At 35.3% G+C, this 26,533-nt stretch overlaps 2 protein-coding genes across 9 annotated transcripts in view; one reads left to right on the forward strand and one right to left on the reverse strand.

Annotated features, from left to right (window-relative positions):
- The window catches only part of LOC126917050 (monocarboxylate transporter 10), a 192,285-nt gene that overhangs the window by 164,366 nt on the left and 1,386 nt on the right, over positions 1-26,533 (forward strand). The window lies entirely within an intron of this gene.
- Positions 1-26,533, reverse strand: part of LOC126917035 (hemicentin-1) — a 644,265-nt gene that overhangs the window by 100,963 nt on the left and 516,769 nt on the right. For all 8 annotated transcript variants that reach the window (XM_050723410.1, XM_050723413.1, XM_050723406.1 and 5 more), the window contains 3 exons: positions 16,279-16,433; positions 1,875-2,045; positions 1,318-1,479 (listed from right to left, as the gene is read on the reverse strand). In XM_050723410.1, the coding sequence (XP_050579367.1) occupies positions 1,318-1,479; positions 1,875-2,045; positions 16,279-16,433 (488 nt within the window). The remainder of the gene's footprint in view (positions 1-1,317; positions 1,480-1,874; positions 2,046-16,278; positions 16,434-26,533) is intronic.

Here is a 26,533-nt window from a genome sequence, read left to right on the forward strand (position 1 = left end):
TCATTACGAAGGAGTGATAATTAGTCGACAGAGACGAATTAAAGGAAATTAAGGCAGAGAAAGCAGGCGAATTGAAAAGGATGAAATCAAGGAGAAGAGAACTGACAGAAATAAATTGGAGCGAATCGCATTAAGGGAAAATTGTCAGCAATGATATTCGTTAGAAAGATGCGTCATTTCTCACGGACTGTGTTTCAAGAAAAAGAGAAGTCTTACGCGTTACACGAAAATGCTCGTATTTAATCGCGATGTTGACTGACGGAGAAAGAGAAGAAATTAAAAGGGAAAAGGAGGGAAAAGCCAGGAAGAAATTGAATGAGAATACGGAAGAGAAGGTTGCACACGGTTCACACGAATTTTAACGACTTTAGTTTTAGCGGACGACACAGCGAAAAAGACTTTTTAGCGGAATGATTTATGGCTAAAACTAGGTAAGATCATAATTTACCGACGGTCCATTCCCTTTCACTTCGTTTGTAATTCATAGATCATGCTTAACTTTCAAAACTTTCCGCTGAAAATTGATCGCACGTTGAAAACTTCTCGTATCACTGTATCCAAAAACATTAATCTTCGGTACATCTATCGTCGTTGGAAGTGGAGGAGTAGTAATTTATAATTTAATCTTATTATTCGAACCATCCGCGACCATTTTAAATTGCTTCTAATACTCGCGTTCGCCCATGTTCTAACAAGGGATGACAAATTACGAAACTGATCAAATAATGTAATATATAAACGTAACGACCCTACAAACACCTATTACTTAAATACTCTAAGACATAGTACGTACCTAGGTAGAATGAAATATTCAAACGTTCGAAAACTCCAAAAACAAAACATTGTTTTTCGTTACTTTCCAAAAAAATAAAAAAAAAATGATGTGCTTTCAAGCGAAAACGTTAAATTCCACGCGCAAACAACAGGAACTATACGAGAAAACTTTCGTAAAGCGATAAATTCAATTGCAAGATGTTTGAAAGGGTTCTATCTTTCGTAAAAGGGATTCGATTTCACCGGAAACAATCGAACGTGCACGCACGAAAAGAAAGCCAAGGAAAACACAGGGGGATCGTATTTCACACCCTTTCGAGACTTTGTCGTCCCAACTCGAAGGGGTTTTACAACGAGATGTCCAGATAAACGAATACGTACACGATTCTAAGGAGTCAAATTCGCTGAGATTATTTTCGGTCTCGTTCCTGTCGATCGACACGTCGATAAAGAAACGTTTATCGGCCTTGAGTGATTCACTTTTAGAGGACAGTGATGTTTGGTCGTAGGTTGGAAAGGCCACGCGTACACATGCTTACTTACCATGGACATCCAGTTTGATATCGACGGTCAGGGGCTCGACCAGGGCTGTACTATTGACTTTACACGTGAAAGTTGAATTCAGCTCGTCGCGTGTAATTTGCATCTGCAACTGGCTGCTCGCGTTCCCTACTCCATTATCAGCGATCATCGTCGAACTGAGCGCTGTAACACATGCGTTCACAAACGTGTTTATATAAATAGATATTTTTCTTTATAAATGAAACTTTGCGGTAAATACTTTATCCTTTGCATTTATTTTAGTTTATTAAAAAGAATTATTTAAATATATCTTTAAACATTCCTAGATATAAATGAAAGGCGAAAAGATGAAAGCATTTTTTTATGAAAAATATAAATTCCAAGCTTTTACGATCTCGAATTAAAATTTCACACCAAAAGTTGTGTTTAAATCCTACAAAGAAAAAAAGTACAACGATTTTGTCAGTAAAAATATTCTCATAAACATCCTTACAATTATTTAAAGGTGACGGCGAACTCGTGGAACGTTATAAAAAGGAAGAAGGAAATGGTATCTTATTAATGTCGGTAAATTTTACCTTCCAATGGTTGTTCGTTTTTGAACCACTCGACCGTAGGCACCGGTTTCCCTTCGCCACTTTCACAGTACAAGGAAATCGACGAACCTTCGTTTATAGGTCCTAAAGTGGCACCGGTGCTTAACGTGTTCTTCGTATTCTCGTCGATGACACGTACGAATGCAGGTTGCACTGAAACAGAAACGGAAAGCGGTCAATTACACGGCTAAAAAGCGTCTTCGATTCGTCCTACTATTATTGCTCCTATTCAGCACACGCGGTGACGCTTATGCAACAGAGTTTTCCACGTTGCTCGACACTTTGCTCATCGACTTCCTCGAGAAGCAAACCAAGCGATTCGATATTGATTACGGATACAAGTTGTCGACATCTAACGACCACGGTCGATTTAATCCGCTGTTTGTGTTAATCTTTTATCAGACTATTTATTTGAAAACAATCGCAGTTGTTCTAAACGTTTAATAGTATAATGTAACGTGTATATGTGTTAGATTGTGCGAAAAGTTTCTTTCGTTTCAATTTCTGTTTTATATTATTTTATTGAATTACGTATGACCCATTTCCTTCTATTTCTATTAATATGTTCGTGCATAAATCAATAAACTAATATAAAACAAAAATCATCGTGACAGCCTAATATAAAACAATTGAAAGGGAAATAAATTTATGTTACTGTAAGGAGTAAATTAAATGGATTTTTATATTAGTATAAAACTAATCTAAATATGCATTATTATAAACAATTTCATAAGTATTCATATTTTTTAATTATTGCCAATTGTACGTTTTATTGAATTTTGTTTATGCGCGTGTCTGTTGGGATTTCTTCTATCAGAGAAGAGACAGTTTTGCAACGAAAATGATCCTGTAGGATCGTTGTGTCCATACACTCCGTTATTATTTTATTTTTTAAAATAATAAAGATTAGCTTCCTAGTTTTTAGATTTATTAGATTAACGTTTAATATTCGTTCATGGAATTAGACTTGTCATAATGAAATTTTCATGGAGGCTGCATTTGATTCCTAGAGATTTATCAGACTAATTTGGTAATTGTCGTTGCATTTGACTGAAACAATTTTCAAAGTGTGACAGTGTGCGACTGTGTCACATTGACGTAATTTAAATAATTTCTAACGAAGATTAAGCTGATGTTTTGAAAGTAAAGATCTTGGAAATTTGTGCGAAAGTCAGTGTGAAATGCGAAGACAGAAATGGCTTATGTGAATGCACACAGGTGTATGTATGAAAGAATAAATCTTCTTAAGGGTGAACGTTGGGTGGTGAGAAAGTTTGGAAACTTTCGAGAGAAAGTTTAAAGGGAAAGAGGTGGAAAAAGGTTTGAAAGCATTAGTGGACCGAGTACTAGATATAGCGACTCTTAGTCTTATTTGTCCAGTTATGTGTATTTTACTTTATTGTCAATTCATATTGTTATTGATATGCAATGGATATAGAAAATATTTTCTTTCCATTATGTTTATTATTTATAGCATTTATATACTAACTGAATAGATTCAAGTATATCAAATTTTGTACCATTTCGTAATACTTTCAGACGACCATGAAATTTTATAGTAACAAAACAAAACGTAGAATCGGATAAAAAAATGTTTCATTGGAAAATAAGAATATGTGTAAATAATTTTTGTAGCTATTGTATAGTACAGTGCTTGGATACGTTATTACAGCCCTTTAATTATTTTCTATAGGATTAAAGGATGAAAATAAATTTGTTATTGTTATAATACGTTAACGAAATAATACTGTTGAAAAATTGATTGGTCTATCTGCGATATACAAATTGATTAAATTCTAGGAATTAATTATAAACTATCTGTTTCCATGTTATACGTATCTATATATATTTATACAGATATTGTATACAGATATCGAATTAATTAAACAAACCAATATTATCAGCCATCCAATAGAAGTCCATAAAAGTGTTTGATATATAGACACTATTTTATCGATTTTATTTACGTAACTTTAAATATATAACGATAGTTCAATGGTAATATCGATATTTGTAAATTTCTCCTGAGATATTTTAAGTTATTCAATTTTCTATTTAAATTATTCAGATTCCTATCTAATTTTCTTTTTGCCCTTCTCGTCGAGTAATAGCTAATCGATACCATCGTGCTTGTAATCGCGAAAATTCCTTTTGCAGTTTGTATTGGAACGTTTAGTTTTCAGTTTCTGTTCTATATTGAACTATCCTGTAGTAAAATATTTTTCCGTAAAACACAGATTTTTCTAGTTATATAGTTTAGATGTAATTTGAAAAAGTAAATTAGAAAAACGAATACAATAGATTTTCTATTTTAATTTAAATTTAAATTCTATTTTAATTTTATGCACGGTTTATTCGAGAATTTGCGAGCAATGGAAATTTTGTTTTTATTCTTGAAAGTATTATATTCTGTAAAACTCTACAATTTCTCCGTTACATTATCCTTATGTATTCCGTATCGCGTATAATGTGTAGCGCCGTCATGTTACACACCCTTATTACGTTTCCTTGATATGATTATACAGTTCCCTCAAACTTTAATCTTGCGTTTCACACTATCGTCAAATCTTCACACCTCTACGTAACTAACGGAGTATTATTTCATCTTCTCACATATCTCTTATTTATATTTGCAATAAACGCTATAATTCCTACCGGCGTTACCTTCAATCCCCCAGACACCGTCCCTACTTTTGGTTATTTATTAACATTAAAGTAAATCCTATTATATTTTTCCTCATTACATTCATAATAAACACAGTAACTTTCTCCAACATCGTCATCCTTATTCCCAGTTCGACAACAAAGCCGTTGATCTTCCAGTATTTCATTCACTCCTTCCCACGCAGCTCCAATTTTAAGCATTTACGAAGGTCGACATAAATCTTGTTATATTTTTCTTGCCTACATTTATTACGTTTATACCGCACCAACGGAGTTTCTATTTCCATTGTCACGTATTAAATATAAATTTTTATATTGTCACGTAAGTTATAAAGTACGTCGTTCAATCATCTGTATTAAAGTACAGTTTCTTGGAGCAAATTAATATTATAAATTAATATTATAAATTAATATTATAAATTAATATTATCCCGTATAAATATTATACGGGAAAAAGTATTTGTTTCGTGCGCCTCGATTATCTCCGACATTCCAATCTTCATTCTTATTGTCAATTGAAAGTCTTCTACGGCGTCTCATTCAACTATCCTGCCACAAATTCTACCAAAGCCACTCCTCTTTGAAACGTCTCAAAGCCCAACACTTTCGTCAAAACAGCCCTCTAAACACAGAGAGCTAAGCAAACCGCAAGTTATTATTCATTGTCATTCTCCAACATTCGCGCGGAGCCTGGTAGAAAGTCAGTCGCACGTGAATCGTTTGACGAAAGTTCTGAAGATGATAATACGAAAGACGTTCAGTGTCCACGTTTTGTCCCGGGTTCTTTCACCGCCCCCGTTTTATCTTTCGAACTCAATATCACTGTGAAAGGCTCGTCTGCGTCGCGCAGACGTTTGAATCCGGTTTTTAATTCGGCATTCCCTTGGACTCGCGGTGGCGCATTGTGCGACAGCAAAGGGAGAGGACAGCGGTGGGCCGGTTTGAAAACGCAGAAGCGGACCAGCTTTTCCTCGGGACGTAGGCCCGCTCTATGAATAAACTTTTCAACGCGTACAAGTGCCGCTTCCGGGATAGCAGCCCCGGCTGAATTCATCGCCAGCCACTGAATGTCAAGTAACTGTTTTCGCTGGAAATTCATCTTGCGAATTTACGTGCGCGCGGAGAGCGCCGTAACTTTTTATTGCGAAGCTGAACCGGAAATACCAGCCTGGTGGTCCGGTAGCCCCGGTGACGAGGATCGATTTCGCGGTACGCGATCCTCGACGGACTCGTGTTCTGGATGGTAGCTTTCAAGAGATTTGCGATTCCCCTTTTTATATTATACTTTTGCTACGACGGACCAGCTATAGGATGGATATATCATCTTGTGGAGGAAATTTGGAAAAAGATCAAACGAAATACGGGATCAGAGCCGTTCACGGTTAAAAGTCTTGATTGAATTATGGTAGGACGGATTTGGAGCGAAGGAACGGTAAAGAAGGAGATGGAAATTTTAGGTTAGATATACGGTCGTTGGCTTATTTGTGTCCGAAACTTGGAATCGGAGAATTCGCTAGAGTTTCCTGATCTTCCTTTCGCTTAGCTTTTTCTCTTGTTCTCCTTTTCTTTTCGTTTCTCTTCTTCTTTCTCGCCATTTCTTATCTTCTTCTTCTCCGTTTCCCCTCTCTTCATTTCTCCCTTTTGTTTCGTTTCTCTTCTTTCTTCTTCTTTTTTCTATTTTTCTCGCTTGTCATTTCTCCGTTCTCTCGTCACAGAATTATCCTTCACTTTTTTCTGTTCATCGTCTACCTTTTAATTCCTCTCGTTTCTTTTTTTGATTTTATCTAATGAAAATTTTGGCACGAGAATGGAAACGTACCTGTTCACGAATAGTAACACGGTAAATCCCTGAGCAAGTTTATAGAAAAATTAATGTCAGGTACATCGTTGCGATCGTTGACGGTGGTTATTCCGTAACAGGAGAAGAACAGCTTGGAGATGCAGTTATATGAAAAGTGCACCACTTGCCTCGCCGGAGTTCCTCTAATCTAGCGAATCGCTGAGTCCCAGTGCAACGATTTCGTGATACGAGCTGGAATGAGCTTCGAGAGGATGAAAGTGGGTTGGTGGAGACTCAGGAGGAATACGAGGCAGAGAATGAAAAATATTGTAAAATGACGTACGAATTCGCAAATTAAAATCAAGCGTGATATTTTCAATTACTTACGCTTATAATGGAACACGATATAATGAAAAATTATTGCCCTCGATATCATTTACATCATTTTGCTCTCTTCCGTAAATAGTCAAATTTTTACTCGAATACGTCGATCAATTTCATTTCCTCTTTTCTAATTATTTCGTTAATCTGAAACTTCTTTCCTATTAAAGCTCTAATATATCATTATAATTTTATAAAACAACTTTTATATTCATTTGGTACTTTCATTCCTGAAGTTTGCTTTCGTAATATAAATAGCAGAAATATAGAAATAAAAGAGAAGGTATTAGATGGTATTACACACGTAGATTTATATAATAAGAAAAAGTTTAAAGCACGATTCTTTCAAGTTTTATCTTTATCTACAGTAAGATTCGGTTAGACAAATTATTGCAGAAAAATTGTGACTGCAAGTTACTCGCGAAGGTGGCAAGTTCATTGAATGCCGATCTCGCCAATAGTTTCCAAGCTCGACAATTTTTTAACATTTTACCCGCTCGCGTAATTACTTTCGTTTAATGAACAATTCACCCCGTTCCCAGGTGAACTCTGGGCATCGCCACATTTCGATAAGCATTTATCGCGTAATTTACATTCAAATGAAGCGAAACCTCTATCAAGCCTTCCGATTCGCCTTCTTATTATTATGAAATTGAATATCTCACAGTTTTGATATTTCAACCAAAGAAAACCTCGCTAACCTCTAGTTAATATTGAAATATGGAATATTTAATTTCTCCAAGTTCCTTTTTATAATTATTACAGTTCACAGCTACGGATGTGCATATTAATAGTGTTAATTATTCAAAACGATCATTCTGCAATTTTCCATAGGAATTTTATCAATTATTTTTATTTTTGTGAATAAGACGTTAAGTACCTTTTTGGATTACTTTCATTTTCGATTTCTTTGATGAAAATGTTGTACTATAATCCTCGATATATATTCTAGTGTCAAAAACTTTGAAAATTTGATGGAAAGTTTCATGATCTTTCGTACGTACCTAACAGGGACTCGTTGTTCCTTTCCTTGCGTTTTGACCATTTTAATTATTCTACCACTGATCAAAGAAATAAATTGAAGCGCGACGTCACGCAACATGCGTTCCACTCTCGAACGAAGTTCAATTCCGTGAAATTTTCATTTTCCCAGGCCGGAAAGTAGTGAAAAGAGGTATCCGGAGTGCAGCACGTTGCACGACGACGATGCTAAGGCGCGGGAAAAAACATACGGCAACTGCAACTTTCATGAGCTGGGCGAATCCTAATTTCCCTGCAGAATTTCGTACTGAGCTTCAGAGTTCAGTCTGCGTTTTTGACAAAAATGTTGCTTCCTTTTTGGGGAAAATGTTACGTCTCTGTGCCGACGATGATGTATTGGATCTGTCACGAAGATTGTACATCTGCAACGTTATACTTCTATATCTGTGGACGATTCTATTTGTTTAAGACAAAGACCAGATTTCGTTAATGCGAAAACGACGACGTATCTAATAAAAACGAGATGAATTTACATTACGATACGATAAATTAATTCAGAGAACCATTACATCTTCGTGAAACTACTCTCACGTAATTTTACTATTATTACTATTAGGTAATTTACTATTAGGTTGTCCGAAAAGTTTCTTTCGTTTCCTAAGGTGATAATAGATGAACAACAATTTCTGTTTTATATTATTTTATTGAATTACGTATGATCCATTTCGTTCTGTTTCTATTATTATGCGTAATTCCATAAACTAATATAAAACAACAAAACATTGTGCGTCTATTATTTCCTTATAAAACGAAAGAAACTACCAACCTAATAAGTTCTATACAAAACCAAATAATTTGACCAAATAATTCCTTCATATTCGATATATACAATCTTAACAGAGATAATCTAGGCAAAATCGATTTGAGTCGATAGAAATGGTTTGAGCAGCGGAATCCTTTAGAATCGGTTTTAATAATACGAGGGGTAGTCGGAGGGGGGTCAGATCGATGTATTTGGGGTCCGAATTAGAAGGAGCAAGCGAGGATGTCCAATTAGAAGTGCTGGCGAGTCGATAGAAGCCCAATGGCCCAGAGAGAGAGATAGAGATAGAGAGAGAGAGAGAGCTGCCTGAAATCCCATAATTTCCAGCAGCTAGAAGATCTAATTGGATTGGCCGCGAGACAAGTGGTCCTTCATATAATTTAAATAGAGGTCGATTGCCGCTCCTTTGCGCGGTTCGCGATCGTAACAGCTTTCCATCTGATAAATTGCTCTCTGAAATACGCGCGACGAATAGCGTCAACAGCCAACGAAATGGCTGTTACAATTACTTCCTTCGAGTTATGCAGCTTAATCATAATACCGGTTCATCGGTGATACTACTGTATGATTTTTGAATTGAATTTGTGCCAATTCCAACGAGTATTCGAATTGATTTCAACGCCTGAACGATCATATGGATGAAAAAGGTATAGAATGGTTCATGAAAATATTTGAATACTTATCATGGAAAATTTTAATGTGAATATTGTATGTGTTATACAAAACATTTCGGAATTTCATTGACGCTGTAATGAGACGCGACTGCCGTAGCGATTATATTTGTTAAAATTGAGACTAATCCGAAAATGTACATAGAAATTAGAAGGGATTTATTGCAAACATATGTCTAGTCAAAATTATGCTGGCTTCGTTTTAGATATATTAATATCAGATTTAAAAACAAATTACGATAGATAAATTATGGGCGGACTAGTTATTCTTGTTTCTTGTCAACGAGATCTTTTTCATCGTATCTTCATTATATTTATTCGAGTCATGAAAAGGTGAAAGCTGACAGCAGGTGAAAGAATCGCGGCGCGTATGCACCGAATGAGTTTCAAGTTTTCAAATTTCATTTCGGTCGTCGGAATCGCGCGCTTTCTTCGTCCATGCATTTGCACGGTGGGAGTTATAGAAAACTTTCGGACAGGCATTAGGTCGATGTGAAAGTTCCGCCATACGTTTTCACCTAGCTTGCACATACATGCACCGGAAAGTCAAAGTCCTTGTGAAATAAAATCGAACTCGATTTCCCATCTTGTCATCTTCGTCTTTCTTTTTTACTTTTTTTCTCTTCTTAGAATATCGAAATTCTAGGGGTAGAAATATTTATTTACACTGCGTATTCATATCGAATTGAAGAAAAAGTCTGAGAATCAATATAATTATATCGATATAAATATTAAACGTCTTGCTTTTATGTTCGTTTATTGTAAATATGTTTGCATGGAAATTAACCTTGTCGATGTAGGCGAGTTTCTTTTACAATTTTTAATAAAATTCTTTTCTTCCTTAAAGGGTGCTAACGAAGGAAGGATTTTTGCAAATTTATAAAGTTCTTATAGAAAATAAGCGAAAATAATTCTAAAATTTGGAAATTGCAAGCATCCTAGAACTAGGTCACGATATGCAGTTCGTTTTATGTAATTAAGGCAAAATTATATCTTCAATACGGACAGAATCGTCTATTTTCTTTTCTTTTCGTTTCTTCACTACATCTCGGTTAAAATCAAAGTCTAAAATTCTAATTAAAACGACACTTTAATCACAGAGAAATTTTAATCCGTTTTTTAGACCTTCGGTGTATTTACTAGAAATATACTACCTCTATCTCCGGAACTTCTTAAACTTTAAATAAATAATCTTTCAACATCATGTTTACTCGTTGCCAGTTGCAACATCATGCTTAATCGTAATTTCACTTCTACCATAAAAAATTATTTCAGTATATCGTCTGCCGTTGTATATATTTTTATTATTTTCATAATGGATTGTTCATCGATTATCGAAATCTTGAGAAAGAGGATTCTGTCGGAAAATCCAACCATTAATTGTAAATATAATGATTACGTCATTTCTTCTGTTTTATCGAATTGGATTACGCGAGACTTACATTTTTATTATCTTGAAATCTCTAATCTCAAAGAGAAATTTATACTTTTGAAACTACACAATATAAATAGTAACAGAAACATTATAACGAAATATGTTAATACGATAAAGAAATACGGAAGAAATACAAAAGATTACGCAAGAATTACATTTTAATTAGCACTCTAACAAAAGCAATTCTTTTTCGCATGAAATAATGGCCCTCTTTTGTTATTTCATGCCCGTGTGTTTTCGACGCGTATAAATACACGAGAGGCAGTGGCAAAAGGCAACGTGTCGTTTTAAAAAAAGAAATGAGAACTGCGATCGCCCGCAGCCAGGTTTCTTCCCTGACAAGGACAACGAGTGATACTCCGACATGAAGCACGTAAGAAAGAAGAAGCAGTGTTTAATTTCGCCCCTTAACCGTGTCACTCAGCCGAAAAATTGTGCTGAGATCGAGCCTTCTCCCTTGTTCGCATTTGCTACCCTCGTGTGTGTGCTATTTCCAGTTGTTGCCTCGAGCCAAGTAAGAAACTTTTGCATTTTGGTCTTAATTTTTTCCCGTTCAAGGTGTTACTTCCAAGATTTCAGATTTATTTTAACGTTAAAATGTGATAATCTAAGTTCATATGATAAGATACTATTCTACAGCTACAGAATATATTATTTTATTTTACTATATACATATATATGTACATATATGTAGGAGATGATGGGACATTGGGGCCTTTCTTTTGAAACTTTTGGGAAAATCCCCAAAACTTTAGTCTAGACTATTTATTATAGCTGTACTTAAATGATAAAACTTAGAAATAGTTGTTATGATTCAATCCTATTATGTTTGCCCGAGATTTGCGACGGTGGGCTTGGGCTCGAGGTGACACAACGTAGCCACGGTCACGGGATGAACGCTTTTACCTAACAGAGAAGTGCCAGTATTGTGGGACACACGTTGTATCAACAATCAAACCCCGGGCAGGAGCAATGTCAGCTCCATGCGGGTCTGCCTAGCAACGGCGACTGGAATTTTGTTGATATCCCAATATGCAACGAACAAACGCGATCGTAAGGAGAGGAAAATTTCCATCAGTCTTTTATTCTTGCGATCACCTTGGAGAGTTTGCACATCGTATTTAAGTGCAGTATTATACCGAACGTCACAGCAAACGTTACTTTGTGCTTCAAAATATATTCTACGTTTAACAAAGAGTTACCCCGTTGACCGTCGATTCGTTATTGAACCTAAGAACATTGTCACTAACATCTCGAGTGTTTAATCACCACGGTTATTTGTCAAACTTTGTAAAAATCAATATTTATACCAGTAAATATAATCTCTATTGTACAACAACGATGGCTAGTCCGAGTGAAGATTCGTTACACGCCCATAAACCTAACGCTAATCCGACACATATGTATAATAATATAAACTGTGATTTTCTTCAACATTTAAAATCGTATTCCATTCACTTTTGATTTTATCTCAGATCTTTCCATTATCTTTATTTCGTAACGTATTAGGTCGTTCGGAAGCACAACATTTCTCGTTTTATATTATTTTATCGAATTACGTATGATCCATCTTGTTCTATCGAAATAAAGATCACAACGTTCGACAGATTATGTTTCATGTTTGTATAAAGATGCGTTATTGTAAAAGAAGCGTCTGTAAAAGAAAGACACTTTTCGGACAACCTAATACTAAGAAATAAATACAACATTTTAAACGTTAATTCAAGGAATTCAAGCTTCAAAAATATCGAAGGAAAAACTCAACCACGTTTACGCGATTCTTTTTTTAATCTTCGACTAACATATTTGGAAACTCAGTTAGCTATATTTTTCTTCGCAGCTGACTTTCAATAAACGAGTACATGCGCGTAGTACTCGGTTTCTATCTGCTACCGAACCAACTCACGTTACGATTAAACACTGTTATTTTCTTAATTTGTGGCGAAAACAGGATACGCGTGATACCACGATTTATAGACACACTCGAACCTTTCAAAGTTTCGACCTACATAGCGTACATATTCCTAATAGAGATTCTACACTGCCATAAGAATTCCATAATCGCGAGTTTGAAAAATACAGCTGCTTATGAATTATTTCGTGAGTTAGTTTTTTTTTTTCGTCGTTTCATACGTATCGTTGGGTGCGATCAATTTTTCATCGGAAGTGCATACTCCACCAATTTTAAAATTCGGCGACAAAATATTAATCCCGTGTCAAAGTATTTACTTTTAATTTTCGACATGCTGCTGCACGAAAAATTCTGTTTTTTAGCGGATCGTAATAAAAATGAAACGCCGGATGAAAATTATTTCTGCCGATCTTGAATTTGTTTAAAATTGACAATAAAGAACGAATTTGTCAACTGATTGACAAAAAAATAATTTCGCGTCACAATATTTCGTTTTTGATGTACTTCGCCTGTATAAAGATTCTTTGTTATCTCGATTGCGACGAAAATGAAAATTATTTCTACCAACGCTGAATTTTTGACATGACGAGAGTCGTGTCGATGTAAAAAGAAATTCGCGTCGAACGCCATCGATCCTATCGAATAAATAAAACGTACGTTTATAATCGATATAACGTAAAAGAAATACGAAGATTCGCAAAAGAGTAAAATGCGATATTAAACGAAAATTGTCTATCGCCGAGCTGGTCGATATTTTACGATATTTCGAAAACGACGAACACCGCGGTATCTTGGCCGTTAATTGTGTCGTTAGCCATAATAATTTATAACAACGGGCAAACGTGAAACGTATCATTAGTGCGGATGACGAGGCTCGGCTGAAAAGCGTTTGTTCTCACCTAAAATAATGTTGCCCATGGAAATGAGACACGGACACAACGATGCGATATTTTACGTGGCAAACCCGACCTCGGCACAAGTGTGCAATTTGCAACTTTTAATAGCAACGTCGTTCTAATTGTTTTTATTTGGTCGCATTCATTGTCGAGCTTCGGACCTTCGACCGTCTGAAACGTTGCTCGTTTTGCCGCGTTCTTTAAACCTCAACCCATCCATCTCGACTCTCCTTTGTACTTTCTTCTCGACTGTAACGCGATTGAAAATTTTAGATTGAAAGGAAACCACGTGCCAGGCCTTCCTCAACTTCCGCCCTAAAAATGTCGCCTTTGATCCATTCAAACACGTCGCATTGCACGTACTTTTCTACATTTCCTTTAAAACTAGAGTCGTGTAATCTATATACTTACGAATATTTAAATGTGACAAAAATATTTTATTTGAATTTCGACGATGTTTCAAGTATAGTCTGTGGAAGTAATAAGACGAAGTAGTATAGCGAAGCAAAAATATACAGAACGTACGTAATATCTAAAAGTATGGGTATAAAATATTTAAACTATGATACTCCTTATAATATTTAATAGGTAAAAAAATTTTCTATCCAAGTTCCAATTATTCATTAATAACGACATTGAATTACATTAATTAATGAAAATCATACGAACACAAAACTATATAAACATTTGCAATCTAATTAGTTAGTCGAATCAGTCTGTTTAGTCTATTTGCTCTAATGAATTATAACAGATGCTATACCTTGAATATTTTATACTATATTTTTGCATATTACGTGCAATCTATATGTTTTTCAGAATTTTCTATAAATACATAAAAATCCACAATCTATTCGTAACGTTCAGCTTTCGTCATAGATAATTTTCGACTTTCCACCATCGGATAAATCTTCGTACGTAAAATCATCAAACGTCCAGAAAGTCACACAAACGTAATACGTGTGATGCTTTTGAAAGCAAAGCCGCACGGTTCGGTCTATCCTCGAAAGATTTACAATTCGGAAAGTTGCACTTACGCGAGCGGAGAATTCTGAGAAAGACTGGGAACGTGGGAAAACATGAATCCTGCGCGACATTTCGGCTTCCGCGTTACAACTTCCGACCATTCGCGAGTTTCGCTTCGCGACACGCTGGTAATTACAATAAACCTTCAATGGATGAACAGATTCGCCACGGTTGCGCGAGTTCAGAACAAGTCTCGCGTTATTAGCACGGTCTGACTGTAATCAGACGACGTAAGCATCCACGTTACTTGGCGGCGGACTTACCGCGAAAATTTTTCCTCATGTTTCACAAACTGCGGATAGTTTCGGTCTGGGAATATTCTTTAACAAACGCAATGTAAGAACCGCGATGCCAACTTTCGTAATTCGAGCGATTCTTCGAAACTGCAGCTTAAATATCGCATTGTATGGACGTATAAGGTGCGAGTAAAGGTACAGTTATCGGACTTGTTTCAGCAATTTTTGAAGTTTCTTATTAAGTATTATCGGAGATGTCCACTTTAGGCAATTTCTCGGAATTATTTCTCTGGCTTGGAAAATGTTATTCTCGAAAATATTATGTAACGCCTTCTCTAATGAAAAAGAAATTATACGCGCGTATCTTTATGAGCGACGTTTCCAAATATCAACCTGAGATTTTTGTTGCAAATTTTCTTCCTCTACTTTTCGGACAAAGGTACCTTCGACCGAGCGTCGATCCTCCCCTACGAAAAATCGATTCTATCACAAAGATCTCGACTTTGCCTGAAAAATATTCAAAAAAAAAAAAAAAAGAAAAATAGACAAAGTCAATGTTTTAAAATATCATTTACCGATTTCCAATATCACGGCTCATATTTAAATCAGTAACACATGGACTTGCACGTAGTTCGGACACTCTTAAGCGGCAAATTACGAGTGTCCGTTCAAATACACATATTTATCGCGGTTTAAGTTCGTTTCGCCGGTGACACCGTCGAGCGGTATCTCGGTTTGCAGCTAAAATTTCAAAGTAATTGGCATCCCTTTCATGTTCGTAAATTCAACCGCACTTTAATAGTATGACATGTTGCGTGTGTCAAGATAACCGGTTCAGTGGTTTAGTCGCTACCACTTCGGATTAGTACTGCGGCTTTCTCGTTTGTCGAATTACTGGGATTACCCAGATTACACGGATCGTACAAGTACGATACGTCTAATACGAGTTATTCCACGCATATCTTACTACTGGGGGATCGTCGACGTTTAATCGATTAATTAAATTATACGCCACCTCTGGCTCGTGCACCGTGAAAAGCATCCCTTCCGTAGGCTCCTCTATCTCGTAACCGTCCCCTACCCTCTTTTCGAGTTCATAGTTTGTTCAGTCGATTATACAGCAAATAATCACGACTCGATCATTTACTAATACTAAGTTCATTAAATTGAATAGTAAATTACCTAAACTAAACGGGAGTTTAAAACTTCAGCATATAAATGTTTATGAAGTCTGGTCTCTTTGCAGTGGAAAGTTAAACTCTACTGGCGGTTGAACTTTCGACAAGGAAGCGGAGCAAAGAGAAAGACCTGAATAAATAGCGATGATAAATTTCCTTTTGGTGTTTCCCTCTTATGCGTCTTTCTGTATCTCTGTATTTTTCCTTTTATTTACGTTATTTATAGAAGATGGTCTTAATTCGTTGCTGTACATTTCGTTTTGACGAGTTTGAGACAAGATATGTTGTGTCAAAGATCTTCAAAAATTTGAAGAATTTAAGAATGACGAATCTCAATCGTTGGATACTAGAGAAATCTGGATAATTCAATGGCTTTCTTTCTTTTCTATAATGTCTGAAAACTTACCGGTGACGTTAAGTATGATATGCTGGACATTATTGCACTTTCGATTCACAGCCAGATATGTAGCTTCGCACTTGTAGAGACCTTCGTCCTCCAATTTAACGTCCGGAATCTTCAAGAAAGTCTTCGACGAATTTGTCGTGTATTCTATATCCGACCTAAAACAGGTAAAAGACAGGAAAAATTATTTCATGCATTCATGACAAAATTGAAAAGTGCAAAATTGTACGAAATGCGCGTGATAAGTGTTAATATAAAGAATACTTGAAGCGAGGTAGTTGCTATTTTCTCCAGTGAAATAAATTTTTACGTAAGCTCCATTATCTTAGTTACCTTGATAATACAAAATTGCATAAAACAAACGTAATCTAGTAATACTAATACTCCAATATCGCGAGCAGAACATACACAATTCATCGTAGAATCATCGCGTTAAAAATTACATTTCTAAATATAGCTTATGTTACATAGAAACCGAGTCAAGAGGATTATCAATCGTACAAATCGGATAGAATAATGACAGCAATATTCTTATTTGCAAACATATTCTAATGCAGTTTACTGTCATTCATATGACACATTTGCAATCCCATTAGCATGCGCTAATGAATGGAACAATGAAACGGATCAACCTGCACGCTATGCTGTTAAATCGATACCGCTTTACTTACGCCAGTAAGGAAACAATGGGATTAGGATGTATACCATACAATCGCATATTCTATTTGCCCGATACGATTGCAGTGGCGCATCCATCATTGTCGATAGAACCGATACAATACGCCTGACAGATCGTCAAAATCATTCAACTTCGTTACGATTCGAACAAATAATCTTTCGGCAAATCAATCATTTATTGAGAGAGAAATATGCGATTGACACGGATGACTAGTTGCAGTGAAAACAAAATTTTCATACGTTTAATACAGCAACTACGCAGAATTTATATAGAAAATGAAACAATATTTCTATCTGACAATTTTTTATTACAGACATTTTCTAGTTCGTACAAATAAAGGTATCGAGTTTCTTTTTCAGAGACGTATCTTGTTAAATAAACGCTGCAGAGTAACGGTGTAGAGTAACGACAATGGTGACTAACGAACACACTATCGGAAAAGGAAAATTCTAACATCTATGGAGTCGGTTCTTTCTTGATCCCCATTCCAGATACTCTAGATATTCTACATCTTTTAAGAAGATATTCCACGGCCTTCATTCTGCTTCTTTCAAATGAGAAAATTGCAAGACTCTCTTATATGGTAATTAACGTCTGTATCGTTTGCGATAGATCTTTTTAAATTTTCGCGTTATTTGTTCACGTTCATAGACAAACTTTAAAATCTAGAAATATAATTATCGAAAGAATGGAATACCTAAACTCGCAATAACTACGATTCATCGAAGAAATTAGATAAGAAGAAAAAAAGAAGAGAGAATGCAACGGTTCATTGCGCTCGTCCATCAAACTATCCAGACAAGCAATTGTTTAATCTTCTCCAATAGCTCTTACGATCGTTCTCAGCTCACTACTCAACCCTTGTTGCAGTTTCGCTTCGTTAGCCAGAATGCTTAGAAGTTGTAGCCACGACGTACACCCCGCGAGCGACGCAATATCCGAATACCAGCGATAATTGTTATTAACTAGTGCGTTTGTTCATTAATGCAATGCACTTCTGTTGATTGCTGGCGCAATGATACACGCACCAGCTGTACAAATACGCTCAACTGCATGTAAAACGGCCCTCCGACCGTCCTCTCCCCTGTGTAATCTATTTATTGTTACTAGTATAGTTACGTTGGCAGATTCGTGCAGTCGCACGACGTCGTTTGACATCGGATTGCTGCACGGAGTTCGACCTGTTCCGTTATTGCGCAAGGTGATTCCAAACTGGAATTATTGCTCTCGTGAAAACAGATTCAGTTAATGAATCTTCTGCGCATCAAGATGGAAAATATTACAGGATACAACTATGGCTTTCGACATACTTTTCTTTCTCTGTTTTTACGAAGAAGTTTCTGATTACAAATTTACGATCATTTTTTTATTCTTGTATTTGTATTCAATTTTTTATTGCCGTTTAACTAATTTGTAATTAATCAATTTTAATGTAAAGATAGGTGGCTGATGTTGTGACTGTGTTGTTCCTTCTTTTTTCCCCTCTTTTTTCTTTTTTTTTTGAGAAATGAATTAAAATATATATATATATATATATATAATATAGAAGATATGTACCAGCAGCTCGTTTGAAATCATTTTTAGCTGTACACCTACATGGAATCTTCCGCTAGTTGTGTTATTATTCATTTAACCAATTCCTATGTAAAATTAATGCCGTATACATTAATGATAACTTCTTGACGCATTAATAAGTTTTCCTATGATAATAGAATTTCAAGTCGACTTAGTTGTAAAACTCTTTGGATCTATCAAACATTTTCGTAGTACTGCATTTAAAAACATCTACAGTTCGAATTGATTCTGTTATCACTGTGTATATTCGTTTGTGCTATGCAACTAATATGTAGGATCACTAAGTGCTATTAATTTGCAATTGATATGTCGAATAATTGATTGTCATTAATTTACAATTGATGTATTGCATAATTAATTATCATTAATTTACAATTAATACTATCTTGAATATTATGTTAGCAAGCATGAGATGAGATCTTTATTGAAATATCAAACTACGGCGGTTGTAAATACCATTAAATTCTTCGTTGAGAAAGTTCGACCAAAAAATTGTGCTTCGTCGAAAAAACTTCCGCTTTTCGTTTTACGTTTACGCGAACTTTCTTAGAACGCACGGAATTTTTTAAACTCGTCAAAAGAAGCTTCGTTTTGCAAAGGAACTCGAAGGAACTTTCTGCCCCGTGTTTGGACGAATCGCGACCTTTCATTAAAGTTTTCACGACATTCTGTCGCGTCTTCGTTCGAGGAAGCTTCGCTTCTCTTTGATCTTTACTCGTCCTCGATAACTAAGTTTTATTACTCGGCGTCGCATTATATTTCTTACATTGCTGTTAAAATATTTGAGCAATGGAGTCGCATAGAAAATTTCGTCTATTATCCCTCAAATTGTATTAAACAACACCTTAAATAACGAACATTTTTATTGATACTTATAAAAAGCAATGCATCCTTAGAATAGTCAAAGTATTAGATTTGAAAGTAAAGAGATTAAATTTCAGCCAGTAAAGTAAACCATTCATTGGATTAATATCGTAATTTGGCGAATTATGTTATTTCATTATATTCGTAATATAATCTTAACCAAGAATATTCCACTTACAGAAGCATATGAGATATAATATTTAAATAAAATAGAAAAAAAGAAAAGAATATATGGAATATATCTTTCTAATAAACAAGAAATCAGTACAAAATTTTTTACTACAGTTCAAGAAACATTTACATGTCGCAAAATGTCAAGTTAAAGAAATATACAGTAAAAAGATCTCTAATCTCAAACTAAGTCACTCTAATACCATAAAGAAATACAGATACGTCAATTTCTTATAAAGAATTAAGCATAATTTTCTGAAAGATCATACACCGATTAATAAATTGTACAGGACACGCTATAAAAATATTCCTAATACCAGATCTGTGTCAAATTTCACATCTAACGTAACGTAAACCTCTAAACATAACTCTCGCATAATTTTCACAATGATTAAGAACTAGAACACAGTATTTTCCTTGATCTCCATGTAACACGCCAGTGAAACTAGATAATTGCTTCCATTTAAAGCGTTTCGAGCGAAACCGTACAATAAAACCATTCACAAAGTACAATTACCAACGAGAAGAAAAAACCGGCGCGTTTTGCACGAAAACACAGGTCTCGATCGTCGAAATGAGCCGTCATCGGGTCGAGTTAGTTCGCTCAAATAAATTTTAAATCCGTCCCGTGGCCATCACCCAATACGTTCTAAATCGAAATGCACGTTTTCCATTACGCTCCCGTTCGAGATTTTCCGCTTCATCCAATCCTCTTTGCCGCGCAAAATCGGGCCGTACTAGCGTCTACTTGTGCGCTTAAGCACGGTTCCGTAATCAGAAGGAATTGGAATTTCGTGCGTGTGATCGGTGATCAAGTATCGATCGCATTTCGGACGCTCGTTGATCTTCTCTGGGAAGAATGTATTACGTCACGGGTGAATTAAACGGATGGAACCATTGTAACTGGCGCTTGAGAGAAGAGAAAAATAAATCGATCCGCTCCTATTACCTTTTACGTCTATGAAATTTTCTATTCCGTTCTATCGCTCACGTTGTATGGAAAATTGTATCGTTCACCTTCGTTTTGCAAGAAGCGAATATTTATGGAATATAGAATATCGTGAAAACATTCTATTATTTTTTATTATATTCTATTCTGATTATTATATTCTTCTCCTTTCGTTTCGAAGGGTAAAGGGGAGAAAGCGAGGAATCTCGTCTTTTCTGATTATCAAATTACAATGATTTGTAATATTCCAAATGTCTGTGTAAGGTAGTGTTAAAAATTTGACGTTGAAAGCAGGGGATGTCCAATGTGTATTGGAACAGAACACTGATAATAGCGATGAATATTTTATTAATTATTCTTTTTTATGACGACCAAGTACGCTTCAGTCTACGAACGATACACAGTTGAATTCATCGATGTTCTTTTTACAGTGAAGTAAAATTTAGTAGACTTAAAACTTTGCTTTCTAAGCAAATGAATAGGAATTATATATCAACGTTCCTAATGATTTTAAATAATTAATTAACAATTTTAACGAATAAAGTTATGGTTATACAATATCAATGTACTATGTTAAATCCGCAATGTATTTCGTTATTAATATTTTAAACTTGTTCATATAACGTAGCTAGAATCGCAAATATAATTGACCTGAAGCATAATTATAAAATTAATTAACTCGAACGAGAAGCTGAAAGAGAAATGTCTATATATTGACAGAAAATCAATGCTTCATATTCAATTTTTGATTCTGATATAACATTAAAACTATAAAAAAAAGTAAAAAATTGCTACAGATATCCTATATATAAAGAAGCTATCTATAACTGAATGTAAAATAATAATAAATAACATTCGTGCATACCCACACCAATGTACAGAAACATAAAATTAATTTCGATATCTGTGGATATTTGAAACCCTGAAATAATCTTTCGCGTTACACGTATTTTATATTATTAACATTACACTGGCGTATAAAATGTTGTCTTTTAAAAAGTATCTATTTACTAAACACATTCATCGAGTTTCAATCATGTATATAAAATACTTAAATATTCATGACACAAATATGAAGAGACCTCCAATACCAAGAACATCGTAGCCATAAAGGATCAAAATGCTACTTCAATTAAGAGAATTATATCAATTATAACATGGAATCAATAGATACAAGCAGATCTTATACACGAAGATACAAGATTAATATAATTGCTAATTATGGGCACAGTTAAGATTAACCCATTAGCGGTAGGAACGTGTAGAGGGACCAAGCATTAATCATGCATTCCATTTGTCAGATGGTCTGTCCTAGAGATTGACGTACGAATCGCCACGAGCGTTCCGTCAAATCCTTTGACCTCCCGATGACCAATATCACACCATTCAGCCGCAATATGTTTCTAACGTGCACCATCGATTGTGTCAAAACGTTTGCGTTCAAAATACGCCCACCGTATTCGCTGTCCAACCCTCGCGTCCACTCTATGAAATTCGAGCTAATAAATTTCTCTGCCTATCGGTAGCAAGATTAAATTTACAAAGGTGAACTCGAAATACGTTTGGTATTTGCGAATAATCCGATTCATCCGACTAATCGATTACGTCTAAAAAATTTGCTTAAGTAGCTTCGTTCGATTCTTCGAGACCTATGAAATTTTCTATATACAAAATGTAAATATTTGTTAGATTATGTCGGAGAAATCGAAAGAAACTAATTATAAATAAATTTCGAACGAAGATTGAACTGGTCGGATCGTAAATGAATCTTCGCGTATCAAAATATATTACACCAAATTAAAAAATGTAAAAGCATTACTTTCATATGATAAACTTAAGAGAAGTATTCCCGAAGAGAAATTTCATTCGTGCAAGAATAAATCCGAATCTAATAAAACGACATATCTTCAACAGTATGTTTCTCCAGCTAATACAAAAGTTCTGCGCAAGGAATGGGAAGGGAAGATTACTCCGAAGCAGATGCAAATAGCGACACGGTAATCTTCGCATATCGCTTTTCTAACGAGCCCCTCTAAAGGGGAGTTTTCTTCTTTTTTTTTTCGAAACTTTTAAAGACACCGAGAGAACGTCGGGGACGTTAATTACTCGGTTCCGAGAAACTAGGCCGGAAATAGGTAGCACGGGGTCAGCTATTACGTAGATAGAACACGGAGCAAGAACGTTCGAAATTAGCGGCCAACGAATTAGTCGAAAGTAAGAGGGTGGAATTGCAGCTTACCACACCTTGGACCGTGACAGTCTCGTTAAAATATTAAGCAATCCCACGGATTGGTTAATGGTATTATTTAACGTTATTCCAACAACATTAAGTCGCATCGATCTCGATTGGATTTGCCAGTTTCCAACGTTAATTTCCGTGCAATGTTTGTTCGTTTGCGAAGAAAACAAACTTTGCATTCTGACCCCCTGTTAATGAACCTAACACGCTACGTAATAACGTAGCCAACGTAAAGGACGATGGAGCGGAAAAAGTAATGGATTCGAGTTTGTTGTTATGCAAAATATAATTTACGATTCGTTGCGTCCTGCTCGGATATAAAGTGACTTCGTTCCATAATGTGGAATGAAGGTGCACGATGAATGGAAATTTACATTGATGAACGCTGATCTACATTCGCTCGTTCCGTTCGTTGAAATAAGTAAAACGAGCGACGAATTGAATTGTATAAACATTTGGTAACGTGTTTATGCATTAGACGAGTGGTAAAACGTGTATTACTAGTGCATTTGAGATGTTAAGGGTATTAAAGACGAATTTCATTCAAAGAAAGAAAATTCGAAATGCGACGAATTTTAGAATTTTATTGGGAATTTCGATATGAAAGAAAAACTTTACAGCTGAAAGATTCGCAAACGTTTTTATTTTAGTGAATTTTAATAAAAATTTCTTTCTTATTTTTCCTTCGAAATTTATAGAATCGTTTCAATATATTTCGGTAATCGTTTTTTCCCCTCGATGTTGTATTTATTTTAAGGTATGTTTCAATTTACTTTCCCGTGAAACTTGCTCATTTCTCATTAGGCTATGAATCACCAAGTATCCCATGTACGTAATTCATTTATGTGTGATATCGTGTGACTGGAAGCGCGTGCAGCATGTGATCAAAGCTAGGCAGATCACGATCTGTTAACAGCATAACGTTAAGATAACATTCGTAGCAGCGATACGCATGAATTATCAATGGTAAACACGTGAATGGGAAAAGCATAATGAACGTACGTAAACTAATATTAACCATCCAGTGTGCTCATTGATTTAATGCATACTACACGCAGTGAGAAGAATTGAAATAATAATTTTTCTTTGTAAGATTATGTATTTTTTAAATTAAATTGCTGATCACTTTTTGATAATTCATAGACTGTTGATTGGCATTAATTTCTCAAGAGTACAACTGTATGGCCAAGGATTATTTTTCTCTCTACACATACTATGTCATTTTGCTTCTATTTTACTATATTATACCATTTGTTACTTCGTTATTTTACATCGCTGAGTTCCGGATATTCATGTCGCGTGTTATAAATAATAAACGCTTTCACCCAAATCCCCATTCTCTAAGTTTGGTCCGATAAAATTCAGATACATGAAATTAAAAGTCTCGAGCGTCGCTGTTAGCCTATCCCCTTTAATTTTCCAATCGACCAAGCTTTACAACGGCAAAATGACTTCGAGAGATCTCTCAAACAAGAGACGTCGTACATTTATTTTTCCACTGAACTCGAGCTCTATCGTGTGACTTAGCTTCGCATTCGGATAACACATACATAGAAATTCTTTGAAACTTATTTTTCCACTTAGAACGACATCGTAAAACCCGGTAAAGTGGCCAGATTGCCATTCGAGGTCAGCTTTTGCACTGCTATCAAAGTTGCAATTGCGAAAATCTTTCTGCCCTTCGAGAAGAGACACGTTCTCTTCTTTTATCGTTTTCCCTATCATAGCTCGGTTCTGTAGAGAAGGGGAGGCGAAATCCACGTTAAATACCCGCCACGCGTAAACCAAACTCACAATTTAATGAGCTCGAAATGGAGATAGAACAGGATAATACCGAGGGAAGCAGGAATTACATTGAAAATGAAACGACTTCTTAACGTCCTCGCAATTCGTGCTTCGGCTAAGCTGCACGGAAGCGAGATAATGCGTTGTCGATTTCACCCAAGAATCCTAGCCAACGATAGCATTTTAATTATTTCTAGATTCCAATCGAAGTAAATTTCGCTAATGTAGCGTGGAAGATCTTATCTGTAAATGCTTTCCGTTTGAAGGATGTTTCCTTGATGTTTTAATAGAAATTTGGTGACACGATAGCTTAAAAAAAGGAATTTTTTAATACAAGAGTGTTTAAGTTTTCTCGCAGAAACGTTTAAGAAATTTAAGTTAAATATGGGAAATAATTGTTTAGCATCAAATTTGGACGCGCTACATTTCGAAGATTATTGAAAATTTCAGAAAATCTTGAGTATCTGTAAGCTTGGTCTAAAACTGAAACTAGCATTCAGATTTTTTTTTATTTATTTTCAATATTAATTTCGGGAATTTGAAAATAATGTTGAAACTATCGACTTTCGACGAGACCTCGAAATCGATTGAAAATTTAATAAAAATCTCGAGTATTCGTTCTCATTCAAATGTCATATTTACTTTCAATCTCAAATTTTGGAATCTGGAAACAACTTTGTAACTACTGTAGTTCGATAAAATCCGAAACTAATCAACTTCGATAAAACGTAGAAGACGTGAATCTATCCAAGGCGTTACCGGCAATCGAATATCTTCACAAAGAAATTCTCTGTAATCTATGCGAAATTAAAGTTTCATACCGTCGAAGCATAAAGCGTAGAGCCAATCGTTCGTATTCATATAGTGTCGCTCCTTTCTTTACCAGAGAATTCTTTCTCGAGAAGATTCATGTCGGAATTCATAAGAAATAGTGCAACGCTAGGCAAATACGTCTCGGAAAGTAGTCGTAAGTTTCAGGCAATTTTCTTCTTTTGGTGTAATCGTTTCCATCATCGCGTCTTTCAACGTGGAATGGTGGGGGCCAACCGACGAAAGGGGTAGAAAATAAGAGAAACGGACGGTACAACGATAAAGATGGACGTATAAAGAAAGAAAATAATTGCTAGATATAGAGAAAAGAATACGATAAGCTGGACAGTAGGTAAATAAAAAGATACGGAATAAGATTTCAAGGTAAAGAAAGGAAAAACATGGGAAACGTGTCACGCGACAAGGAAAATTATGCCATTTTGTGTAACGTTCAACGAGCATTTCGTATTAGGCGAATTATTCTCCTATGTAATGTATATATATTATGTAAAAGTAGTTAATTTAACTTTTTATGTCTTCGGTTATGTTGTTTTTATTTTTTACCTGATATCTTGATTTTAATCGTTTCACGATTGTTCTAGTAATATATGAGCCTCTCGGGAAACCAAACTGAATAATTCCACTCTTTGTAAGCTTTTTAATTTCATTGTAGTATTGCACCTTCCAAGGAAACAAATTATTTAATTCCATAAGTTTAATTATTATGAGAAGATGCTACACGATAATAATCATAACGTAAGATCTATCGTAGCCATGTAAAATTCTTGAAGATTCAATATGATTAAATTTATGGTCGATTTCTCGAGACTCGTATGTAAAAGGCTCGAAAGATTCATCGTAGAATCGAACGATCGTCGCATAATTTTACTTTCACGATCTTTAGGATTTTATCTCTGTGTCTGTAGCTCAACGTTCCTACATTATAAATTCATTCTAATAATCCGGAAGTATACACCGTGCCATGAAAGGAAAATTGTGATGTTTTAATTGTAATCTCACATCTGAAATACAGAAAACATCCGAAGACTCGAAATGACGAAAAGAACGTGGCACACGATCGCTAACAAACTATCCAAAGCACGTTTATAAAATACGCTCTCGAGTGATATGAAAGGCGCATTCTACGATATAATACAACGATATAAATCTTTCGAGATGAAAGTTA

Source organism: Bombus affinis, chromosome 6 (genome assembly GCF_024516045.1).
Source record: "Bombus affinis isolate iyBomAffi1 chromosome 6, iyBomAffi1.2, whole genome shotgun sequence".
Classification (NCBI taxonomy): Eukaryota; Metazoa; Arthropoda; class Insecta; order Hymenoptera; family Apidae; genus Bombus; species Bombus affinis.